This window comes from Chiloscyllium plagiosum, chromosome 48 (assembly GCF_004010195.1).
Source record: "Chiloscyllium plagiosum isolate BGI_BamShark_2017 chromosome 48, ASM401019v2, whole genome shotgun sequence".
In the NCBI taxonomy this organism is placed as follows: domain Eukaryota; kingdom Metazoa; phylum Chordata; class Chondrichthyes; order Orectolobiformes; family Hemiscylliidae; genus Chiloscyllium; species Chiloscyllium plagiosum.
The window spans coordinates 109,475-124,044 of NC_057757.1; the positions used below are offsets into that span (position 1 = coordinate 109,475).

The 14,570-nt window shown below is 45.2% G+C and overlaps 1 protein-coding gene across 1 annotated transcript in view; it reads right to left on the reverse strand.

Moving 5' to 3' along the window:
* Positions 1–14,570, reverse strand: part of LOC122544375 (dynein axonemal heavy chain 2-like) — a 159,058-nt gene that overhangs the window by 37,701 nt on the left and 106,787 nt on the right. The window contains exons 12-19 of the mRNA XM_043683618.1: positions 12,895–12,986; positions 12,149–12,347; positions 7,451–7,675; positions 6,351–6,455; positions 5,483–5,671; positions 3,979–4,064; positions 1,164–1,294; positions 278–424 (exon numbers count right to left, since the gene is read on the reverse strand). Of these exons, the coding sequence (XP_043539553.1) occupies positions 278–424; positions 1,164–1,294; positions 3,979–4,064; positions 5,483–5,671; positions 6,351–6,455; positions 7,451–7,675; positions 12,149–12,347; positions 12,895–12,986 (1,174 nt within the window). The remainder of the gene's footprint in view (positions 1–277; positions 425–1,163; positions 1,295–3,978; positions 4,065–5,482; positions 5,672–6,350; positions 6,456–7,450; positions 7,676–12,148; positions 12,348–12,894; positions 12,987–14,570) is intronic.

A 14,570-nucleotide genomic window follows, 5' to 3' on the forward strand; every position in this document is an offset into this window, starting at 1 on the left:
CTACCCTAATAGCAACTACAACTGATTGTCATAAAACCCCGTCTAGCCCTTTGGAGGAGGAAACCTGTTGTTCTTACAGTGACTCCAAATCCACACCAATGCGGTTGATTCAGCTGTCCACTGGGCAATCTGGGACAGGCAATAAATGCTACAGAAAACCAACTTGAAGACATTATTCTCAGACATACATCTAGCCATCTGGTCCAGGATCATAACAACTTGCTCATACAAGTATGCAAAGTGGTGCAAGGCGCTGGAATCATTTTACAATATTTACCGTGTTCGATAGCATCTTTGAAGAGGACAAGGCTCATCGGCACCACCCCAGGAGTGGAGTTATACTCATTCAGCTGGTGCTCCATGTACATTTTCAGGGCCTTGAAGTTTGTTAGGTCTTCGTATACATCTCCCCGCATGAAGTCACCTGGTGAAAAGAAAAAAAAGAGAGGCAGACCCTCTAGGTTAAAACAGGCCTCCCTTGTAGATGATCCCTGTCCTGATCCAAAGTTAATCTTTGAATATGCCCATCACAATTCCAAGTAATGCCCTTTAAAGCTGTGCATTTTGTTACCCTTGTGAAGTAAGAGGGTTGGTTAGCTTGGATGGTTGGTTTGCAATGCAGAGTGACACCAACAGTGTGGGTTCAATTCCTGCACTGGCTGAGGTTACCATGCAGAAATCTCTTTCTCAACCTCTCCTCTCGCCTGAGGCTGGTGACCTTCAGGTTAAACCACCACAAGTCTCCTCTCTTTAATAAGAGATGCAGCCCTAAGGGCTGGTAAGACTATGGTGACTTGACCTTCCCTTACACAGTAGGTATTATATTTGTTGCTTAGAGGTCAAACAACATATAACAACAAGTCAGCAGCTAATCTTGCAATAGTAAGAAAGGTCACCATCCTGAGTTTAATAACCTGACCTCTTCCCATGAGGATGTTCATATTAGATTGTTTTTCCTTTGGGATTAGTAACTTTAGAAAGCAGAGACCAAATTCAACATAGATTATAAAAAACACCTGTACATCATAAAGGATGATGTGACACATCGCTATCTGAGATTTCACATTCTCACTAGGGAGAAAATGACATGATATTCCTGAGACAGAGAAAGCTCTCTTTATTCTTGTACAATTTTGTTTTGAATATTGTATAGCCATTCTTACCAAAGATGGGTGACTGCTTATTTGGGCAGAGGCTGTGGAAGGTCATATCCAAGAAAGTGCCTAGTTTCTCGTTCAGCAAGGTCACAAACAGTTCCATGTCCTTATGTTCCACAAACCGATCAGAAAATACCCTGCATCGATGAGACACAAGAAGTTGGCTTTGAAATCAATTACCTTGGGGATACAGTAACACAGTGATTGTGTCACAGAGATCGTAGTCTAAAGATTAATGACCCAGAGATACAAGTTCAAAACTGGGGAATTCAAAATGCTATCAATGAAATGCAAGTAGAGTAAAAAGCTAGCATGAATAATGGCAACCCCGAAACCACCAGATTGTCAAACAATCTATCTGGCTCATAATCATGTTTATGAACTTTTCTCCTTATTCTGTCTGCTCTATGGTTTCGGATAGCAAGGTAGTTGATACTTTAACTCTCTGAATTTGCCAACAAGAAACTAAAGCATGTGTACAGCTTGCCACCATCTTCCCAATAGCAATTAGGAAAGGGAAATAAATGCTATTCATTGCAGTGATGCTTCCATTACAAAACTGATTCAGAATAAAAAAGCTTTCAAAGGGTTGGGGGAGAGCAAGTTCAATTCTGGTCTCCCTGCTATAGAAAAAATGTTGTGAAACTCGAAAGGGTTCAGAAAAGATTTACAAGGATGTTGCCAGGGTTGGAGGGTTTGAGCTACAGGGAGAGGCTGAACAGGCTTGGGCTGTTTTCCCTGGAGCGTCGGAGGCTGAGGGGTGACCTTATAGAGGTTTGCAAAATTATGTGGGGCATGGATAGGGTGAATAGTCAAGGTCTTTTCCCAAGAATAGGGGAGTCCAAAACTAGAAGGCACAGATTTAAGGTGAGAGCGGAAAATCTTAAGAGGATTTGCGGTCTGACAAAAGGCAGAGAGTTGGGATAAAAAGTTCTTTTTCAGAACGGCAGCCAGAGACAAGTGGTGTCCCGCAGGGTTCAGTGTTGGGGCCCCAGCTGTTCACTTTATATATTAATGATCTAGCTGAAGGGACTGGGAGCATTCTGGGGAAATTTGCTGATGATACGAAGTTAGGTGAACAGGCAGGTAGTTTTGAGGAATGGAGAGGCTGCAGAAAGATTTAGACAGTTCAGGAGAATGGTCCAAGAAATGGCTGATGAAATGCAATGTGAGCAAATGCAAGGTCTTACAATTTTGAAAAAAGAATACAGGCAAGGACTATTTTTTCTAAACAGTGAGAAAATTTATAAAGCCAAAGTACAAAGGGATCTGGGAGTGCTTGTACAGGATTCTCTAAAGGTTGACTTGCAGGTTGAGTCCATGGTTAAGAAAGTGAATGTAATGTTGTCATTTATTTCAAGAGGGTTGGAATGTAAAAGCAGTAAGGTGCTACTAAAACTTTATAAAGCTCTAGTAAGTCCTGTTTAGAATACTGTATCCAGTTTTGGGCCCCCATCACCTCAGGAAGGACATACTGGCACTGGAACATGTCCAGCAGAGATTCACATGGATGATGCCTGGAATGGTAGGCCTAACATACGATGAACGGTTGAGGATCCTGGGATTGTATTCATTAGAGTTTAGAAGGTTGAGGGGAGATCTAATAGAAACTTATAAGGTAATGCATGGCTTAGAAAGGGTGGACGCTGGGAAATTGTTTCCGTCAGGCAGGGATACTAGGACTCGAGGGAACAGCGTTAGAATTAGAGGGGGTCAATTTAGGACGGAAATGAGGAGACATTTCTTCAGCCAGAGAGTGGTGGGCATGTGGAATTCATTGCCATGGAGCGCAGTGGAGGCTGGGACGTTAAATATCTTCAAGGCAGAGATTGATAAATTCTTGATCTCGCAAGGAATTAAGGGCTGCGGGGAGAGTGTGGGTAAATGGCGTTGAAATGCCCATCAGCCATGACTGAATAGCAGAGTGGACTCAATGGGCAGAATGGCCTTACTTCCACTCCTACGTCTTATGATCTTATGGACCTGTGAACGTTTTCATGCAGAGGGTGGTGTTTGTGTACGGAATGAACTATCAGAGGTGATGGTGGAGGCTGGTACGATTACAACATTTACAAAGCATCTGGATGGGTATATGAATAGGAAGGGTTTAGAGGGATATGGCAAACGTGAGGCTTGCAGATGCTGGAAATCACAGTCTAGATTAGAGTGTGCTGGAAAAGGAAGGAAGGTCAGGCAGCATCCGAGGAGCAGGAAAATGGATGTTTTGGGCAAAAGCCCTTCATCAGGAATGAAGGCAGGAAGCCTCTGGGGTGGGGAGTAAAATAGGAGGGGGGGGTGGGGCTCGGGAGAAGGTAACCAAGAGTACAATAGGTGGATGGAGGTGGGGATGAAGGTGATAGGTCAGAGAGGATGGTGGAGTGGATAAGTGGGAAGGAAGAGGGATATGGGCCAAGTGCTGGCAAGTGGAACTAGATTGGGTTGGGATATCTGGTCGGCTTGGATGAGTTGGACTGAAGGGTCTGTTTCTGTGATGTACAGCTGTATGACTCTATGTGGTATGATATAAAACTCAGCTGCACAACCCATGAATGTACCTAATTCAATCTTTCCAACTCCTGGAGAGTGAGTAAAAACAACCTGGGCCTCAGCATGCACTGGTAAACTGTGAGACACAATGGTGGGCTGTCCACTGCTGGTCACAATCTAGAGGACAGAATGTGATGCCCATTTCTTCGTCCAATAAAGAACATGAAGAACGTGCACTCAGGTGAAGATAGGGCATGGGTATCAGCATCAAAGAAAATGAATCCCACCGTGGAGTTGGGAGAAAGATTGGAGACAAAGGGAAGAGAGGAGCTACCTGAAACATTCATGGACCCACAGGCGTGAGATACTTGTTTTTGAGTCGTGGTAATCCTTGTGGATGCGAAGCATCCCTTGGAAGATCTATAAAACAACCAAAACATTGGCAAAATGAGGTGTGAATATTGAATCCATAATTGTGAAGTGATACTGTTTCTGCGAATGGATTAAAGGAGGTGAAGGTTCACTGTTACTCGGGTTGCAGCAGAGACATAAATATTTGCTGGTTGATAACGCTGGCCAAAAGGAATTATGTGGAGCCTTTGGCTGTGGTCTTAGAGACAGAATACAAAAGCTGGGGTGTTAATCTCTCACAATTTCTAATTCAGTCCCCAGCTGAAGTATTCTACTCAATCCAAGGCACCTACAGAGAGTGCCGAGGCCTTGGAGAGATGCACAGGAGATTTACTAGAATAGAACCTGGGAAGAGGGACTTTGTGAGGGATGTGAGAGCCTGGAACAAACCTGGCATTGTTCTGCTTGGAGCAGAGGAAGTAAAGGGGAACTTTTGTGGAGGTGTTCAAAATCATGAAGAATTTTGATAGTTTTACCTTACACTGCTTTCAGTAGTGTAGAGACAGAGTTACAATGATTGACAAACTTACCAGAGAAGTCAGTCCAGAGATTTTTTCATTAAACATAGAGTGTTGTTGTGATCTGGAATATGCTGCCTCAAAGGTTGAAACAGATTCAGTAATAAATTTCTTCAGAGAATTGGACAGCTGACTTGAGAGGGGAAAGATTGCAGTATTACGGGCAAATAGGCAGGAAATGGGACTTCTTTTAACAAGGAATAACAATGGCTTCCAATGGGTTCGATGATCAATTTCCACAGAGGAGACAAGAGCGATAAATAAATTCACAAGTAAGGAATAGGAGAAGTAGGAAGCAGTGGAAAGTTAAACCAGCAAGGGGGAACAGGAGAAAGATGAGAGATTAAAAAATATATAATGAGAGATAATGCAAGAGGCAGGTGATAGAAAAGAAAATAAAGACAACAGGAAAGACAGAACAGGAGAGAGAATGAGAGAGTAACACAGAGTGTCAGACAGGGAGAGTGCAAGATTAACATGGGACGGTACAGTGGCTCAGTAGTTAGCACTGCTGCCTCCCAGCGCCAGAGACCCAGGTTCAATTCCAACCTTGGGTGCCTGTGGAGTTTGCACATTCTCCCCGTGTCTGCATGGGTTTCCTCCGGGTGCTCCGGTTTCCTCCCACAGTCCAAAGATGTGCAGGTCAGGTGCACTGGCCATGCTAAATTATCCATAGTGTTAGGTACATAAGTCAGGGGTAAATGAAGGGGAATGGGTCTGGGTGGGTTATTCTTCAGAGGGTCGGTGTAGACATGTTGGGCCAAAGGGCCTGTTTCCATACTGTAACAAATCTAATCAAACATGGCGAGTGAGAGATTAACAGAGAGAGAGAGAGAGTCAGACAGGGAGAGTGAGAGATTAACACAGAGAGTCAGACAGGAGAAGTAGAGACTAACAACTAGACAGTACCTTGGAAATATCCCTGAGATTGAAGAGGTAGTGGATCTTGGTTGGCGTTGGCAGGAATTTCTGAACAATTGCATTGTAAAGTTCAATAGTGGCATCTGTAATCACATTACCAATTGGCTTCATTTGCTCATCGAAATCCTGCAGTTTCTGGTTTATCAATGTACTGAAAATACGTTTGATCTGGGATGTCTACAAAGACAGGAAATAGTCTGACATCAATCTATCCAAGGACATGAAGACATATTAAAAGCTAACAAGCAAATCAGGTACACTTATGAATATACATGGATTAATATAATCTGTTAAACAGGCAATCATTAGGAATACGACATCAATTATCATATTGATCAGGATACCTAAAGTGGCTTTAAAAACATAAGAAATTCTTTCTTGGCAATTGTATTTGTTATTTTTTGAAGAAACTGTCAACATAGTGGATGCTATAGGAAGGATGTTATTAAACTGGAAAGAGTACAGGAAAAATTTACAAGGATGTTGCCAGGACTCAACCGATCAGTTAGAATGCCGTTCCGTTAGAATACCGTTCGATTAGAATCGTGATCTTCTTACAGGATGGGTGACAGGTTTCAAAAAGAGTACAAACAGTAGATGTGAGTTTCGATCACAGACGGCAGCAGCCTAGCTACGTGGACAGGTTAAATTCCAGCTGGGATACTACAAAGAGAGTAGATATTGGGTGATCTGATTCACCTTTCTTCGGTCTATGAAGCGAAGTGTACATATTAAGACAGTCAAATGGGAAGAAGCAGAGGGTTATTACTGTTCCTAGTTGTTTCAATATTTGCATGGTTAGGGCCTTTGTACTGATTGCAATCTTACTGACTTTCACCCCAAAACAATCACCTACCACAGGAAAGGTCATGTTGATCAGATTAAAGCGGCTCTGAAGGCGAGGTGATATGACTGTTCTTCCTCCACCAGGGGGACCCATGGCTCCCATTAGAAACATGTCCTGAAAACAAACACTTGCTGGTTGTAAAATGCGATGTAAAATTCTCAATTACATCTGCCTTTTTTGTACAGTTTCACTTTCAAACAATTTTCTGAATTACTGTATAAAGTGCATCCCGACAGGATACTGACGATTGCTTATACGCCACTCAGCACACCTCCAGGCTGTTCTGTTGGAGGGTCAGCACTGTCGGAGTGTCGGTGCTGAGGGAGTGGGCACTGTCGGAGGGTCAGCGCTGAGGGAGTGCTGCACTGTCAGAGGGTCAGTGCTGAGGGAGTGCTGCACTGTCGGAGGGTCAGTGCTGAGGGAGTGGTCACTGTCGGAGGGTCAGTGCTGAGGGAGTGCCGCACTGTCGGAGGGTCAGTGCTGAGGGAGTGCCGCACTCTCAGAGGGTCAGTGCTGAGGGAGCGCCGCACTGTCGGAGTGTTGGTGCTGAGGGAGTGCCGCACTGTCAGAGGGTCAGTGCTGAGGGAGCACCGCACTGTCGGAGTGTCGGTGCTGAGGGAGTGCCACACTGTCAAACGGTCAGTGCTGAGGGAGCGCCGCACTTTTGGAGTGTCGGTGCTGAAGGAGTGCTGCACTGTCGGAGGGTCGGTGCTGAGGGAGCGGGCACTGAGGGACGGTCAGTGCTGAGGGAGTGTTGCACAGTGCTGAGGGAGTGTTGCACAATCAGATGGTCAGTGCTGAGAGAGCATCAAACTGTCAGGGGGTCAGTGCTGAGGGAGCGCTGTCTGTTCGGAGGTTCAGTGCTGAGGAAGTGCCACATTGTTGGAAGATCAGTGCTGAGTGAGTCCCGCACTATCAGATGGTCAGAGTTTAGGGAGGGGCACTGTTGCAGTGTCAGTATTTAGGGAGTGCCGCAATGTTAGCAGGTCAGTGCTGAGGGAGAGGGCACTGTCAGAGGGTCAGCAGTGGTCTCTTAGAGGGTCAGCAGTGGTCTCTCAGAAATGCCAACTTTCAGAGTGTTCAGAACTTAAAACCTAAGCTGCGAATACCTTTATGTGTTTCACAGTCTGTTTGGCTCTATCGTACCAAAAGCCATAATCTATCCACAGGCGGAGAAGCTCCAGTGGTGGCTGGGAACCAAACGTATCTTTGGCTGGCATGTTCAGGTCATCCATGAAGGTGATGAGCTTTTTCCCACCAACTGGAACATATACTCCCTTCGTCCTCTTCTCCACACGGCTCTCGATAACATCCTGGACATTTTTAGATGTGGTCTGTGAATGAGGAAAGTCAGAAACCAATGGAGTTCTTCATATGGAGCAAAAGGTTTTGATTCTCAGCATTGAGCTTGTGAGGCACAAGACCAAGTGACTGCAACACCCTCCCCATTTTAATCAGTAATACTCAGCACTCCTGCTGCCCAAGGGCAGAAAACATCCAAATGCAAACACCAACCTTGCCTCCCACTCCATGATGACAGGAGCACCACAGTCAGAGCCATACTACCCTGCACCTCTCTCTGTTCCGACACAACCCTGTGTGAGGCATCTCCCAGGATGGCTAGAAACAAAACCCAGAGAGAAAACCCAGCACAGCAATGTAAGAAAAATCCCTGATACATCCCTCCCACTCCGTAAATGCAGCTCCTTTCTGTCAAAGCTAAAGAATGCATTGCAGCATGAAACTGGAAGCAGCAGTGCGATTCTTTCTTCAGGCTTGCTGCCACTAGCCTTGTCACCTTTCCAAAGGAGAAACAGCAACTACCTTAGATGGCAAACTCAGGCTGATTCCCAGCTGAAACTAGACAACTCATAACCACAAATGAGGAGAGGAGAACTTATCTCCTACTTACAAGATTTCATCCCAGGAGTCAGGTGTGAAAACTCTGAAATGTAAAGTTCTTAAAATGACAAGCCTTACTAGAATTGTACAATCATTGGCACAAGTTTCACGACACCAGGTTATAGTCCAGCAGGTTTATTGAAAATCACAAGCTTTCCCAGCGCTGTACCTTGGTCAGATGAAGTGGAGGGAAGTGCACAGGAACAGAATTTATAGGCAGAGAGATCATTACAAGGTAATTCCAGGTAAGTACAAGTGTCAATAGATCATACGGATGGTGTGAGTGGAGTGTCGATAGACTGAAGAATAGGTGTTTGCAGGGGATCAGGAGTGTCAGGCTGTGTGAGTAAAGAGTCAACAGCTGAATTGCAAGTGAAGGGATGACTTGTGATTCGATTAATTGAGGCAGGGAGATAATTACAAATATTCAAAAATAAGATGATGCTAGAGACAAAGTCAAAGTAAAGTTGACACTTTACTCACACCAGCTGACACTCTTGATTCAGTCCGTTGACACTCCACTCACACCAGTTATAGTATCGTTTGATACTCATACTTACCTGGAATTATCTTGCAATGATCTCTCCGCCTATAAATTCTGTTCATATAAAGGTGTTATGAAGTTGAAGGTGTGTACTGTACCTTTAAGAGAGAGCGAATGCTGTCTTGCACTGAGAGCTTACAAGCATCTGTCATAGACTAGCTAGCAGTCTCGGAGTGTACTGGAAAATTGAAAATAGGTAACATTTGGCTGTGAAATAGATACCTGAATTTAGGTTGCTATTTTGACAACAATTCAAATTTAACCAATAGGTTTAAATTAGGCCCCAGGATACTAAATCCCAATCAAATTTGAATATATTGTTTTTGCCAACCTTGAACCAATCAGACGATTCAATGTTAGAGGGATAAAGAAGCAGGCATTTTGAAAGTCAGACAGAGAGAGTAAATTGCCATTGAGACAGACTGCCCTTCAAAACCCTCTCGATCAAAAGTCCCTTTTTCATATGAAACATTGCTGCAGTAAACAACAGAAGACGGCCCAGGGAGATCTTCAGCTGAAGGGAGGAGGAGGACACCGGACTGGATAGCTGCTGTGTGGTTTTGAAATGAAGTTGATGTAGTTTTAATATAGGTTTTTATAGGAACAGCATGTTGTTATAGAGTTGGCAGATGTTAAACAGTAAAGAAAAAGGAAGCTTACAGTTGTAAATAGTTGTTGTTTAATGTTCACTTTGAGAGTTAAGGAATAAATTGATATTATTTTCTTGAAACAGTGTAAGTTGGGAGTTCTCTGTCACTCATACTTGCACAGATTACGAGGTGAGATGAGCTTTTCTGGGTGTTTGGTTTTATTAAAAAAGGTGCATCATGTCGTAACACTGTGCACATCCCTCCACTTCACCTGATGAAGGAGCAGTGCTCTGACAGCTTGTGATTTTGAATAAACCTTTTGGACTGTAACCTGGTGTCGTGTGACTTCTGACTTTGTCACCGCAGTGCAACACCTGCACCTCCACATCAAGGCGGACAATCATTCAACAGTACATCACAGAAAGAGGTCACTTGGATCATTAAATCTGAGTTGATGGCCATCAAACACCAATCTGGGTAATCCCACTGTGTAAGAATCGAAGCAAACTGGGAAATCAATGTAAAAACTGAAGGAGCTGCGAATGCTGGAAATCAGAAACAAAACCAGAAATTGCTGGAGAAGCTCAGCAGGTTGGACAGATCTTTTCCAGCAATTTCTGTTTTAGTTGGGAAATCAATGTCATAGAGTCATAGAGATTTACAGCACGGAAACAGACCCTTCGGTCCAATTCGTCCATGCTGACCAGATATCCTAAATTAATCTCGGATGGCACGGTGGCTCAATGGTTAGTACTGCTGCCTCACAGCGCCAGGGACCCCAGGTTGATTCCAGCCTCGGAGGACTGTCTGTGTGCAGTTTGCAAATTCTCCCCGAATCTGTGTGGGTTTCTTCCGGGTGCTCCGGTTTTTTTTCCCACAGTCCAAAGATGTGCAGGTCAAGTGAACTGGCCACAGTGTTAGGTGCATTCGGGGAATGGGTCTGGGTGGGTTACTCTTCGGAGGGTTGGTGTGGACTTGTTGGGCCGAAGGGCCTGTTTCCATAGTGTAGGGAAACTAATCTAATTGAGTCCCACTTGCCAGCATTTGGCCCATATTCCTCTTAACCCTTTCCCATTCTTGTACCCATCCAAATGCCTTTTAAATGTTGTAATTGTACCAGCCTCCACCACTTCCTCTGGCAGCTCATTCCATACACGTACCACCCACTGGGTGAAAAAGTTGTCCCTTAGGTCTCTTTTATATCTTTCCCCTCTCACCCTAAACCGATTAGATACACTATTGGCTTGATGGTAGGAAGCAGAGGGTAATAGTGGAAGGATGCTTGTCCCACTGGAGGCCTGTAACTAGTGGAGTGCCTCAGGGATCGGTGCTGAGTCCATTGCTGTTTGTTATCAATGATTTGGATGAGAATGTATAAAGCATGATTGGTAAGTTTGCAGATGACACGAAAATAGGCAGGATCGTGGACAGTGAGGAAGGTTATCAGAGATTGCAGCAGGACATTGATCAGCTCGGGAAGTAGCCGAAAAATAGCAAATGGAGTTTAATATAGATAAGTGTGAGGTTTTGCACTTTCGAAAGTCAAATCAAGTCAGGGGTTTCATGGTGAATGGTAGGGCCTTAAGGTGTGTCGTGGAACAGAGAGACCTTGGGTTCAGGTACATGGTTCTCTGAGAGTGGAGCCCCAGGTAGACAGGGCAGTGAAGAAGGCTTTTGGCCTTCATCAGTCAGGGCACTGTGTATAGAAGTTGGGAAGTTATGTTGCAGTTGTCCAGGACATTATTGAGGCCCCATTGGAGTATTGTGTTCAGTTTTGGTCACCTTGCTACTGGAAGAATGTAATTAAACTGGAGAGAGTACAGGAGAAATTTACAAGGATGTTGCCAGGACTCAACGGTCTGAGTTATAGGGAGAGGTTGGACAAGCTAGGACTTTTTTCTGAAGAGAATAGGAGACTGAGGGGAGATCTTCTAGAAGTGTATAAGATCATGAGAGGCATGGATATGTTAAAAGCACTCAGTCTCTTTCCCAGGATTGAGGAATCGAGGACTAGAGGGCATCAGTTTAAGGTTAGAGGGGAAAGAATAAAAGGGAACCTGAGGGGCAACCTTTTTTTTACCCAGAGGGTGGTACGCATATGGAATGAGCTGCCAGTGGATGTGGCTGAGGTCGGTACACTAACAACATTTAAAAGGCATTTGGACAAATACGTGGATAGGAAAGGATTAGAAGGTTACGGGCCAAGTGCAGGGAAATGGGATTAGCGTTCATGAACATTTTGGTCAGCATGGACCAGTTTGGACCAAGGGGTCTGTCTCTGTGCTGGATGACCTTTGGACTTGAACTTTGCCACCCCAGGGAACAGACCTTGTCTATTTACCCTATTCATGCCCCTCGTGAGTTTATAAACCTCTGTAAGGTCACCCCTCAGCCTCTGATGCTCCAGGGAAGACCGTCCCAGCCTATTCAGCCTCTCTCTACAGTTCAAACCCTCCAACCCTGGCACCATCCTGGTAAATCTTTTCTGTACCCTTTCGAGTTTCACAACATCCTTCCTCTAGCAGGGCCACCAGAATTGCACGCAATATTCCAGAAGTGGCCTAACCAATGTCCTGTCCAGCTGCAACATGACATCCCAACTCCTGTACCCAACTCACTGCGCCTTCCCAGCCCAAAGGGCATGCATCCCCTTGTTCATCCACAGTTTATCTGTCAGCAGGAAAGACTGTGGAAACCACACTGCAGGCTACCACGGTCTCCACAAGCTTATAAAGGAAGCATTAATCCTATTAGTATTTAGGCTGTCCTACCTGAGCAGACATGTTCACAGTCAGTATCGACCATTTCATGGGGTCAAGGGTCTGGAGTGCATTCTGACCAACAGAGGTCTTCCCTGTCCCGACTGGGCCCACAAGCAGCACTGGACACTGGTTGGCTACCAGGCTGCTCACCAGAAAGTTGTATCGCACTGTATCCACTGTGGGCACGATGATTTTATAAAAGGGCATGCTGCAAGATGCAAAACATCACACAGAAACACTGATAAACATCCTCACGCTCCATTCAAATTTACTGGGGCATGATTCATTGTATATTTCTACAAAACCCAGAGAGACAGCCTCACTCTGGAGACTGGAGCTTCACATCCAGGCTGACCCTCTCAGCACTGAGTGTGTGCAGCACTGTTGAAGGGGATCACCCATTAAACCAAAGCCCTTTCTGATCCTCACTGACACCCATTCCAAAGAAGAACAGGGGTGTCCTGGAGCGAATATTCAACTTTCATTTGATATGATGAAACTGCGTCACCTGGACATTCTTATGGCACTGTCATGAGGATCTTACAATATGCACTTCTCAACCAGGCCAAAGAAGATCATTGTCATTGTCGGTGGGATCTTGCTGTGTGCAAAATAGCTGGGGCAATGATTTCAATGGCTAGAGTGTAATTGCACCTCACAGTGATTAACTAGAGACCAAACCATTCACAAGATACAAATGCAAACCCCTCGATCCTTGACATACTTATCGAAAAGCCACTGAAAGCGTTGCTTACTTGCTCGGATATCGCCATGACTTTGTCAGCTTTTCCTCAAAGGAGGTCCACACCTTGGTTTTTGGGTCTACATAATATTCATAGACAGTTTCCTGGACAAGGAAAGCAGAGCCATCAGGAAAACATTCAGACAGCGGCCATCTAGCTACACGACATCAGGGTGACACAATTCAATACTGATCTGCCTCTGAGCTGACTGTCTGAAGTATCTCACACTGCAGGTCTGCCTCTGCTTCACCCCGGTCGCTTCAGCTGCCTGCTGCATTGTTCTCACTCTTACAGCCCTTCAGCCCATCCAGTCTGTGCTGGTCAAAAACAACCGCCTCACTATTCCGATCCCATTTCCCAGCTCCTGGCCCATTGCCTTTTCGCTTTGGCATTGCAACTGCATGTGTAAAGCCTTCTTCACTCTGATGAGGGCTTCTGCCTCTAGTGTCCTCACAGGGCAGTCAGTTCCACATATTCTTCACATTCTGGATGAAACTAATCTTCCACACATCTCCTCTGGATGCCTTGCCTCTTCCCTTAAATATATACCCCCCGGTGCTTGATCCCACCATCAAGGGGAAATGCTTCTTTCTGTCTATGCCCTTCTTAATTTGATATTTCTTAATCATGAACACCATCCCCCACTGCTTCAGTCTCCTCTGCTCCAGGGAAAATGACCCCATTCTGTCTGATCTCTCTTCATAACTGAAACTATCCATCCAGGGCAATGTCCTGGTAAATCTCCTCTGCACCCCGCCCAGTGAAATCATACCGCTTTCAGAATGTGGATTCCAGAACTGCACACATACTCCAGCTGTCTGCTCTTAAACTCTATGCCTTGGATTATAAGGATGAGTATCCAGACATCCTTGTAATGACTTTATCTAAGGGACCAGTGTACATGCACACCGAGGTCCTGCTAATCCTCAGTGCTTCCCAGGGTCTGACTTATTATTGGCCTTGTTTGTCCTGCCCAAGTGCGTCACCTCCTACTTTTCTGGATTGAATTCCATTTGCCAGTGAGCAGCCTGTCCAAATTCTCCTGCAATCTAAGGCCACCCTCTCTTGCCTTGTTCTGGGGTTGAGGCAGTTGAACCCGAATTCGGCTCACGACTCTGTGTGCCTAAAGGAAAACAGAAAGGACTCCCCAGCATTTCAAATGTAAAGCTGGCCTTGCTTTTTTAACTGTTTCATCACTCTGCAGGGTTTTCTCGGCGAGGGGTGGGGTTTACTCTGGAGCTGACCATCCCCTCATCGTTTTCTGGCCACATGTTACACATTGCAAATAGTCACGTTTGTGTCAGCCCTGTCCTACCCTTTCCAGCTGCCACTTTCCAAATAGCAGCAATGCACCCAGGCCCTAAACAAGTCACCGGAGCTTTCTCCAGCATCACAGCTGAAGATTCTGTGCTAGGCCAAGGCCGCAAAGACCATGACAGCAGATTCCTGACCTTAGGAGAGTTACATAGCTCACCTTAGGTGCAGCATGTATGCACTGAATGGGTAGCTTTTGCTGAGGAACCAAGTCTGATTACCTGAAGCAATGGGCATGTGTTTTGAAATATTGAGTGGTCACCATCTGGATTGGATTCCCTGACAGTGGGTTCATTGCAGAATTCAGCAGAGAATGGGATCATTATCTGAAGAGGGAGAAGAAACATTTGCAGGCCACTCGGAGAAGGTGGGTG